Source organism: Ctenocephalides felis, unplaced genomic scaffold, assembly GCF_003426905.1.
Source record: "Ctenocephalides felis isolate EL2017-DRISC unplaced genomic scaffold, ASM342690v1 CF-g0.4_SCAFFOLD_02809, whole genome shotgun sequence".
Taxonomy (NCBI): Eukaryota; Metazoa; Arthropoda; class Insecta; order Siphonaptera; family Pulicidae; genus Ctenocephalides; species Ctenocephalides felis.
Window position 1 is genome coordinate 2,647 of NW_020538963.1, and position 11,787 is coordinate 14,433.

General features: G+C 29.3%; 1 protein-coding gene across 1 annotated transcript; it reads left to right on the forward strand.

Annotated features, from left to right (window-relative positions):
* Nucleotides 1-1,752: 1,752 nt before the first annotated feature.
* LOC113381329 (zinc finger protein 525-like) lies at nt 1,753-2,749 on the forward strand (the record flags this gene model as incomplete). The annotated part of the gene is made up of 2 exons (XM_026620278.1): nt 1,753-2,217; nt 2,359-2,749. Coding segments are annotated over exons 1-2 (856 nt in total), but the record flags the coding sequence as incomplete, so codon positions are not given.
* Between the last annotated feature and the right edge of the window lie 9,038 nt (nt 2,750-11,787).

The window sequence follows — 11,787 nt, forward strand, 5'->3', positions numbered from 1 at the left end:
CATTCGATTCGTATTGATAAGGAGACGTGCTGATTAGTTTTTGGCGAAGGCAGGTCCAGCAGTTACGGAGAAAAAGAGTGCAGAAAATAGAAATCGAGTTTTTGAGAGAACGGAGCATCCGATTTGAATGATCTAAAAAACATTCAATTAGTAATGATTGGGAGAAGTGTTTATTAGTTTTTGGCAGAGGCAGGCTCAGCCATTTCGAAGATACGGAGCTAAATGTTAAAAAAATGGCAGTTTTTGTGAGAACTAAGCGTCCGATTTGAATGATTCAAAAAACTTTCTGCTTGTCTTAACAAAATAATTGATTTTGGAAAAAAACATTTGTTTCTAATTTTTTTTCCAAAAATATTTTTGTAATTTTGGATTAAAAATTCAAAAAATCACCCAGGCTAAGCACAGTCTGAGCGCCACTCTGGTACAAATGTTTACCCGAGTGCGTTTAGACTGTCTATGTACTGGAGCACTTTTCCAATTTTGTGAAAACTATTGAAAAATGTGAAAATGCCGCCAAGCTGAGCACAGTATAAGTGAAAATGTCGCACAGAATTATTTGCAAATGCGTTTAGACTGTGACTATGCAGGAGCACTTTTTCAATTTTGTGTAAATTAGGGCAAACATTTTTTTTTTTTAAATTGAATTCGAAATGAAATGACGATTGTTAATGTTCTGGAGATGATAAATTGATTTATGATTTACATTTGATTTGCTCAAGATATAACAAGATAGCAAAAATAATGAAAGTTACACTATTTGTAATAATATATTTAAAAACGTTTAAAAGTTCTCGAATATTTCATTACAATACGGGAAGTACTAGCAATTTGACTTAAGGCACGATGCCACACAACACTAGTTTATTATTGAATTGGAAATATCAGGCCTTCAGTAGTAAATCTATTCCCGAAATAAATGTTTCGAGAGGTATAGTGAATAGTATTCAACAATTTGCAACCATCTACTTTCAATAATAACAACGATTCTTGAAATCTTTTAAACAATCTACTACCGGGTGAATTAATAGTAACATTGTTTAAAATTTAAAAAAAAATTTAGATTAATTATAGTGAGGCGAATTAATGCATGAAACTATCGGTCTGAAAGGGCAATTGGGTTTATGTATTTTGAGAAGACTGTATAATTTAAGGAACTAGAGGGTTGGGAATAGAATTGGTGATGTGTCATTTTTTTCTATAAGATTGATGTATTTAAAAGCATGTTTATGATGGTAAATGTTAGGATCATTCGGTAGCTCCTTTTAACAGAATTCTCTCTTAACAGAATTACTGAAAGCTTTTATGTCTTGATGAATATATGCCAAATTATTTTTTGAATTGATGTCATGTTTAAATATAATATATATATATATATATATATATATATATATATATATTTGTCCTCCCCTCTAAAACTTTTGTATATTCAGATTTTATATCTTTTGTTGAAACTAATATTAAATTCGGATTTCAAATTTTGCCGCCGAAAAAATCGCAATTGAATTGTTTTTAACTTCAACTTGATCTGTTGTTTATAAAACAAAATGGAGGAGAAATGTCAAAGTGTTTAATGGAATTATTAAAGTTAAATTCGAAGATAAATTTAGTAAAAAGGTCAGTGTTAGCATTATATTCTATTAAACAATAAACAAATTAGTAAATATCGAAACATATTTATTATTGTACTTTTAGACTTCTCAAATTATAAGAACTCATCACCAGTTTGTTTATTATAACCTACAAACTTCAAACATGTCTGAAGAAACAAATTCAAACAAAACAATTAAAACCGAACCGATCGATGATTATCCTCAAGTGAAACAGGAATTTGATGATTGTGAAAATACATCAGATTTCTGTCTGCAGCAATTTCTTAAATCCGAGGTTACAATTGACGAGGAAATCAAACTAGAGACGATTGACGACCAAGATGATGTGACTAGTACAAACAAAACTGTATTAGATGAAAATTCTTCTCTATGTAAAGAAGAGATCAGTGAATCAAGTATGATAGTAGATAGTACGAACAAATCAACAGAACAAGTTTCAGGAAATCGTAAGACAACTAGTAAGTTGAAATATAAATGTGAATCATGCAGTAAAACATTTGTATCAAAACAAAAACATGAAATGATTCACACTGGGGAACGCCCTTATGAGTGCAAAATATGCAATAAAAGATTTTCACAGTCAAGTAATTTAAGACAGCATTTATCAGTGCATACTGAAGAACGACCTTACACGTGTGAAATATGTAATAAAACATTCAAAATGAAAAAATTTTTAAAACAACATAAAGCAGTCCATTCTGCAGAACGCTCTTATGAGTGCAAAATATGTAATAAAACATTTTTACAGATAAGTTATTTAAGACAGCATTTATCAATTCATACTGGAGAATGTCCTTACGTGTGCGAAATATGCAATAAAACATTCACGGCAAAAAATAGCTTAATCCGACATGAAATGATCCATACTGGAGAACAGCCTCATGAGTGCAAAATATGCAATAAAAGATTTGCACTGATAGGTAATTTAATATCTCATTTATCAGTGCATAGTGAAGAACGACCTTATGAATGTGAAATTTGCAATAAAAAATTCAAAACAAAACAAACATTAACTCAACATGAAATAGTACATACTGGAGAACGCTGTCATGAGTGTAATATATGCAATAAAACATTTTCACAGTTAAGTAGTTTAAAACAGCATTTATCAGTGCATACTGAAGAACGCCCTTATGAATGTGAGACATGCAATAAGACATTCAAAACTAAACATTCATTAAGGCAACATGAAAGAAAACATTCTATAGAGCAAACTGTAAAAAAACAGTCAACAAAACTGATAAATTAGCCTAGAAACTGTCCGGCCTTATAATCCTCATCAATCACTCAACTTATATTGATACAGCATATTAATTGCACTTTGTTTACTCTGTTTGTTACTCCTAACCAGTGCCTTGTATGTAATTGTTTAATAATATCAATACATACTACAAAACCTATTTATTTTTGTTTTATTCAAAACTTTACTATTTTTGTTCTTCAATATTCGTAAAACTCCTTTAGGCGCGAATAGGGTGTAAATCTGTTCAAATGCAACGGAAAAGCGTTACGGCCGAGTCGAGTGCCAATGATTCGTCATTCGCTCTCGATGATATCATTTCTATACGAGTCGATTGTGATTGGTCGTCGTGTCACGTGCGAGGGCGTACGCCACATACGTAATTAGATTTTAAGGTTAAGTCCTAGTAGAAATCTTGATTTGATTAAAAAATATGTGGATCGGTAGAATAATTTATACCGTCTTCAGTAAATAATTTTACTGAAAATAATTAAACAAATGAAAAATCTGTGCCGTATAAGAAACGTAAGTTTATTGAAGTAATTTGTATTATTCGTGGTTACTATATATTTTAGAAATGAATTTTTTAGGCAAGACGGATATTACAGCTGCTAAAAGAATAAGACTGTATCGCCAACGAAAAAGTAAAACAATCAATGAATGTATGTTAATTTTATTTACATGAAGTTCGTAAAACACAATTATTATATGATAAGTGAAATTGTGAAAACAATATTTGTTTAGGCATTATTTAACATAATCCACTATGTATAGAATTTATTAATCAGCAATTACTTCATTTCTCTAATAAAGGTTCAAGTCCTAAATGCTAATTACAATGACACACCGATCATGTCACATTTGAGGTATGACTTTAACTACATTATTGCTTTTAAATATTATACATATTTTTAATGCTATTATAAATATATAATTTATAATTTATCATTATATAAATGTATATAATGATTGACACTAATAAATGTGTGCATCACGACGAGTGTTACCATATTACTAATAAACATTATTCAAAATTGTTACATGTATTTATTTTACTTAAATGACATATTCTACAACTCATTTTTTGCACTTTTTTTTGTTTTATTTTTTCCTCTATGATGCTAATTCTACGGTTGTTATGGCAACACTATCTAATCCTTCTTTCTTGGTAGTAAAAACTATGAAAACTCAATTAATTGCTGTACCATCAGGCGTATTTTACATATAAACTGTGTATCACAAATGCGCAGTTATCATAACATTCTTCTTTGCTTTGTTTATATGTAAAATACGCCTGATCGTACAGCAAATAGATAGATTTTGTTACTTTTTTACTACCAAGATAAAAGAATAGCATAGCATTACCATACCAACGCTATGTTATTGCAGAATTGACCCAATATGTATCATTAAATTCTATATTATTAATTATTCTTTTTTTTTCAAACAAAAAAGGATGAATAATGATTTCAAATCAGTTTTTGTGACGAAGAGAATTCCATCAGACGTCGAGACTGCGCGTAGACAGTCGGAGAGGGATTTTGCGAAGTGGATCGCCCTAAAATAGGTGAAAATGGGGTAAAATAGAAACAATAGTAATATAAAATCATATCTTAGTTATAGGATTTTTTCCTTACTTGATTTTTTCAACTGATTGAGAACTTTATGTTTTTGCTAGAAATCTGCATTTCTCCTCTTGTGATTTGACGCTTTTTAGGTCATTCTGAATCGTTTGAGACCAAATTTAGAAAAAGTATGTGTGTGTGTATAGTAGAATATTAGAGGCCTGTGACAAGTGGTTTAATTATAAAAATGAACTAGTTGGTATTGGTATTTTGCCTTGAGGCAAGTTACATGAACTTCCCGATTTGTGTAAATAATCGACTTAATTCATGATAAATTAATTAATTTATGAGTGGTTAAAAGTATTCGACGTGGATTTATTACACGTTCTTGAAAATCGAACACGTCAACCGGTCGGAGTATTTTTCGAACACATCATGTATATTAATCAAATAATTTTAAAGTTACAACAAATGTACATGCCACTTACACCTAGTAATAAGTTATTATTATATTGTGTGATATTTAACCTGTTTTTCCCTACATATAATATGTGAATGATCCACTGTGGTTCATTTAATGGGCTATTGGGGTGCTTCGGGTGCTTTTTGGGGATGATGGGGCTCACGGTCGAGTGGTCTTGTCGGAGAAATAGAGAGTGAGCTGGTGGGATGAAATTATAATAAAACTAGTGGTGTATGGTATCGTGCATTAATTGCTGAAACTTTCCGTACCAAAAATTTTTTTTTTTAAATGATTAACATTTTTGAAAAAAAATTACTCTGAAAAATTAGATTTTTGAGAAACTATTAATTATTTAATTAATTTAAAATTAATTAAATTTTCGACTAAAATTATATTTGAAAAAAAAAATATTTTTTTTAAGAAAAATTTATTTTGAAATATTATGGAAGTTCAGAACATTTTTTAAAAGCAATCGTACTGCTTTAACTGCATAGAGTCGAAATATCGAAGCGCGTAAGCGCCGCGTCGCCGTCTAACGCATAAACATTGGTACGGAACCGAGAGGAATTTAAACAAAATTTATACTTACTGTTAAAATCACTATAAAATATCTGGTAATTTGATGTGCATATGTCTAATAATCATTTTTGATCGCCAGATGGCATTTTTTCACTTTTTTCACTATGTCTCCTAAACCGCTAGATCTGCCTTTATGAAAATTTGATCCGTTCTTCATATTGTTAATACAAGTAAAATTTTGAAAAGGCAAAAAGGCAATAAGTGCCAAAAACGTAACTCAGTTTTTAAGAGAACGGAACGTCCGATTTGAATGATATAAAAAACTTTCTGCTTGGATTGACAAAACAATTGCTTATGAGGATAAAAAATTATTAAATCTTTTTTTATTTTCCAGAAAATATTTTTGTAATTTTGGATTACAAATTTAAAAAAATACCCAGGCTAAGCACCATCTAAGCGCCACTCTGGTATAAATGTTCATCCAAGTGCGTTTAGACTGTTTATGTATCGAAGCACTTTTCCAATTTTGTGAAAACTATTGAAAAATGTGAAAATGCCGCCAAGCTAAGCACAGCATAAGTGACAATGTTGCACTGAATTATTTGCAAATGCGTTTAGATTGTTACTATACGGAGCACTTTTTTAATTTTGTGTAACTATTTGGGCAACTATTTTTTTTTTTTGAAATTGAATTCTAAATGAAATGACGATTGTTAATGTTCTGGAGATAAATTGATTTACTCGTATGATTTACATTTGATTTATTCACTCAGATATAACAAGATAGGAAAAATAATGAAAGTTACAAAATTTGTAATAATACATTTGAAAACGTTTAAAATTCCTCGAATATTTCAGTACGGTAAGGGAAGTTCCAGCAATATGCCTTAAGACACGATGCCATACACCACTAGTTACTTCAGATTTTGAAGGGTTATTTCAAAATATCACGAACTGAATAGTGGGTGTGTTTGTTCAAACTGACTTTTTCAGAAATTCGCGAGTGGAAAGGATTAATTTTAAATTTCTGATAATAGAGGTGCTTCATAAATATATGTAGTTTAGTGGTGCTATCGCTCTATAAATAATAGTTTGTCCATGATATAATATTTCCCTCAACTCTCCCTCTAACTGACAAGGTATGATAGAGAAAGAGATCCGTCTAGCCATCGTCGAAAAAAATCTGACAATGTAATGTGGGAGAGAAAGGACTCTACTATCTATCGAACCCTATATATCTACAAGGCAAAGATATAGAATCAAAAAAGTAAAATTAAACATTTCATTATTAATATGAATCCGATACAGTTTTCCTTTCTTCTCGCAATAATGTCTAGTAGAATTATTCTTCTTCTTCCTTGTTATAAAAATTATATCTATTGTTCTGGCAAGTGAGTCCCAGTTAATTCGTTAGTAGAGTACTCTATTTTTTTAAAATAATGTGCTCATCGTAGAAATGAATTTTGCATATATATATATATATATATATATATATATATATATATATATTGAATGGTAGAGTCTTGGATTTGTGTATATTTTGTAGAGTTTCGAACAAGAATCCAAAAATAATACAAAATAAAAAACAAGAAAAGTTTTTAAAAAAAAACAATTTCTTTATTTAATTATTTGTTTATTGTCGACGTTTCGGAACTAGGTACGTTCCATCTTCAGGACATCTGTCAAGAAACATGATCTTGATGAGATTTTTGCAAACAATATGTTTAGGAAAAGAAAATAGATTTTTCTTAAATAATGAATTAAATTGTAAAAAATATAATAATGTACAGAAATATGATAATATGTTCAAAATAAAAATGATAAAAATAAATGAGTGGATTATCAAAACAGGATATTAAACATAATAGAAAATTTTTTTGAAAGTTATGGAAATTTTTTAAGAAAAGGTTAATGACAAAGTTGAATTAATTACCTGTATGTTTGAATATTTGTTAGCACTTTTTCACTAAACAAGCTTTTTTAACAAAAATGATTTTGTGAGTTAATTTTCGCCGAATAATTAGATTTTGTAAATCAAAATTACTAAAAAACTTTGTCTTTTTTAAAATTATTATTTGAAAACACAAATAATATTGTTCTCTGGATGTTGTTCGATTGGTTTACGAAAATTAACTAAATGAAATTGGTGTGCCCTTTGTAACACGTGTAAACACTTGAACGAGAGATGTGAGATTGTATGTGTGTGTTTTTATATGTCAGGGTGTGAATACTTAAATTGTTGGTCTTAAAAGAAAGTCGATATTAATTGTTTGTCAAAAAGTGTAAAAAATTTAAATATGAATCATGTAATAGGTTGTGATCTGATCTAATGTTGACACTGTTAGAAACGTTTATGAGGATGAGACAACTCTCCGCGAATAACCTTCTAAAGATGCAACTTTCGTGATATAAAATCTTTGGAGTGAAATTAAATGAATGGGCGTTTTCTATAGAGTGTTGTACTAGGGTACTTTTGAAATTTTTTTGTTTATGGTGGACCACACTTAGTTCATGTTGTCTCATTCTCTTGTGTACATATTGGGAGGTTTGTCCAATATATTGAAAAGCACAGTCATTACAAGAAACAGAATATACTACATTAGTATTGAGATTGGATGGGGTGGGGGATTTAATGTTCGTAAAGAATTGGTTGAAGGAGTGTAAGGATGAGCCTGATACTAAAATGTTTTCTTCTAACAAAATTTTGGCAAAATAATAATATAAATCTTCAACGTATGGTATGCTGCAGTAAATAAGATTGGTGTTTTTGATGTTAGTACTGGTATTGGGAGAATTAATTTGTGTTTTTAAGAAAGTTCGTCTTTTTTGAATAACTGAATGAATGAGATTTTTTGGGTAACCATTTTCAATTAGAGTTATTTTTACTAGGGATAAATTTTGTGGATGGAAAGTTTGGTGAGACAACAAAATAGCATGGTCTGTAAGGGAAATAATAGTGTTTATCTTATAGTTTCTGGGACAGTATGAGGAATAGTGTAAGTATCTACCCGACCATGTCGTTTTTCTATACCAATTTGTTCGAATAAAGTTATTAGTGTTGTAAACGGATACATCCAAGAAATTAAGTCTGTTGTTATTTTGTAGTTCATGTGTGAAAATTATATTATTGTTAAAATTATTGAAGAGATCTAGTACTGTGTTTATATGATTTTTGTTAATGATAAAAAAAGTGTCATCTACATATCTAATATAAAAGTTAATTTGAAATTTTAAAGTTGAGAAAACGGAAATTTCTAGTGTTTGTAAAACTAAGTCAATGATTCCGGGAGATAAGGGACATCCCATAGCTGCGCCTTTAATTTGAGAATAAAAGTTGTCTTGGCAATGGAAATAGGAGTAATTTAAAATAGTGTTGATAATATGAGTGAAGACTGTTTTCGGAAAGTCAGTAAAGTTACAAATTGTGTGCCAACGTTTATCGATTGAGTTTAGGATTAATTCATGTGGGACACATGTAAAAAGGTTGACCACATCTAAGCTTAGAAATAAGTGATTTTCAGGGATGTTGCGGTTATTAATTAAATTCACAAATTGGTACGAATTCTTAACATAATAGGGAGAATTGATTGTAACATTTTTTAGGACATCAGAAATGAGTTTCGAAATATTGTAAAAAGGAGAGCCAATGTAGGAGACAATCGGTCTGAAAGAGCATTCAGGTTTGTGTATTTTTGGAAGACAGTACATTTTAGGGGAGATAGGGTGTTGTATTTTTAGGTTAAAAGCAAAATTCTCAGAAATTAGTTTTTTGTTTTTCAGATCATTGATTAATTTAAAAGCTATTCTAGAAAAACGTTGTGTGGGATCTTCTGTTAAAATATTATATGTTGTATCATCTTTAAGTAGGTTAAGGACGGAATTGTTGTAAAATTCTTTGTCAAGAATGACTGTGATATTACCCTTATCGGCTGGGCAAACTATAATATTATTAGATTTAATGAAAGCTTTAGTTTCTAAAATGTCTTTGTGGAGTTTCTTTAAATGAAAGTTTTGAAATTTATTATTTACTTTCTTTATATGTTTTACCAGTCTGTCACATAGTTTTGATCTAATGTTATTCTGTTTGTTTGTTTCAATGTTTCTAATGTTGTATTCAATATTACTTAGAATTTTTATGAAATCTGTTTTACTGTATTTCTGAGGAGAGTATGCAAATTTTGGACCTAATGCTAGAATATATTTAACATTTTCTGGAATGAAATATCAGTTTTATTAACTAACCACTTATCTGTACAAGATTTAGAGATTTTGAAGGGATAGTTGTCATCTCTTTTTTGAATTAAAGTTTTAGTTTTTTTAATATGTTTTTCTTTAGTAGTATTAAAATGTTTGTTAAATTTATAGTTTTCAAAAGCTAAAAATTGATTTAAGAGGTCTTTGTTCAAAGTATTGGAAAGTGTATTGATTATGTTATCCAGTTGTGATTTCAAGTAATTTATGTAGATAAAAGTATTTTTTATTTCTAGATTCAAAACAGACATTTTCAGGTAATTAATTTGTCGTTCAATTTTATAGATGTTGAAAGTGTTGTATAAGAATTGTTTGTTTATAATATTAGAAATAAAATTCGGTATAATCCATTCATTTTTACATCGAATTAGAAATATTTTTTTGTTAATAACATTAGCATATTTAGAGTTAAGTTTTGAATATTTTTTCATTAAACATATTTGTTTGTAATCTACAGTTCTTGATAAGTTTTGAAAGAAATTTCGTTCCATAATGTTCTTGGAATATATTGAATGGTAGAGTCTTGGATTTGTGTATATTTTGTAGAGTTTCGAACAAGAATCCAAAAATAATACAAAATAAAAAACAAGAAAAGTTTTTAAAAAAAAAACAATTTCTTTATTTAATTATTTGTTTATTGTCGACGTTTCGGAACTAGGTACGTTCCATCTTCAGGACATCTGTCAAGAAACATGATCTTGATGAGATTTTTGCAAACAATATGTTTAGGAAAAGAAAATAGATTTTTCTTAAATAATGAATTAAATTGTAAAAATATAATAATGTACAGAAATATGATAATATGTTCAAAATAAAAATGATAAAAATAAATGAGTGGATTATCAAAACAGGATATTAAACATAATAGAAAATTTTTTTGAAAGTTATGGAAATTTTTTAAGAAAAGGTTAATGACAAAGTTGAATTAATTACCTGTATGTTTGAATATTTGTTAGCACTTTTTCACTAAACAAGCTTTTTTAACAAAAATGATTTTGTGAGTTAATTTTCGCCGAATAATTAGATTTTGTAAATCAAAATTACTAAAAACTTTGTCTTTTTTAAAATTATTATTTGAAAACACAAATAATATTGTTCTCTGGATGTTGTTCGATTGGTTTACGAAAATTAACTAAATGAAATTGGTGTGCCCTTTGTAACACGTGTAAACACTTGAACGAGAGATGTGAGATTGTATGTGTGTGTTTTTATATGTCAGGGTGTGAATACTTAAATTGTTGGTCTTAAAAGAAAGTCGATATTAATTGTTTGTCAAAAAGTGTAAAAAATTTAAATATGAATCATGTAATAGGTTGTGATCTGATCTAATGTTGACACTGTTAGAAACGTTTATGAGGATGAGACAACTCTCCGCGAATAACCTTCTAAAGATGCAACTTTCGTGATATAAAATCTTTGGAGTGAAATTAAATGAATGGGCGTTTTCTATAGAGTGTTGTACTAGGGTACTTTTGAAATTTTTTTGTTTATGGTGGACCACACTTAGTTCATGTTGTCTCATTCTCTTGTGTACATATTGGGAGGTTTGTCCAATATATTGAAAAGCACAGTCATTACAAGAAACAGAATATACTACATTAGTATTGAGATTGGATGGGGTGGGGGATTTAATGTTCGTAAAGAATTGGTTGAAGGAGTGTAAGGATGAGCCTGATACTAAAATGTTTTCTTCTAACAAAATTTTGGCAAAAGACGAACTTTCTTAAAAACACAAATTAATTCTCCCAATACCAGTACTAACATCAAAAACACCAATCTTATTTACTGCAGCATACCATACGTTGAAGATTTATATTATTATTTTGCCAAAATTTTGTTAGAAGAAAACATTTTAGTATCAGGCTCATCCTTACACTCCTTCAACCAATTCTTTACGAACATTAAATCCCCCACCCCATCCAATCTCAATACTAATGTAGTATATTCTGTTTCTTGTAATGACTGTGCTTTTCAATATATTGGACAAACCTCCCAATATGTACACAAGAGAATGAGACAACATGAACTAAGTGTGGTCCACCATAAACAAAAAAATTTCAAAAGTACCCTAGTACAACACTCTATAGAAAACGCCCATTCATTTAATTTCACTCCAAAGATTTTATATCACGAAAGTTG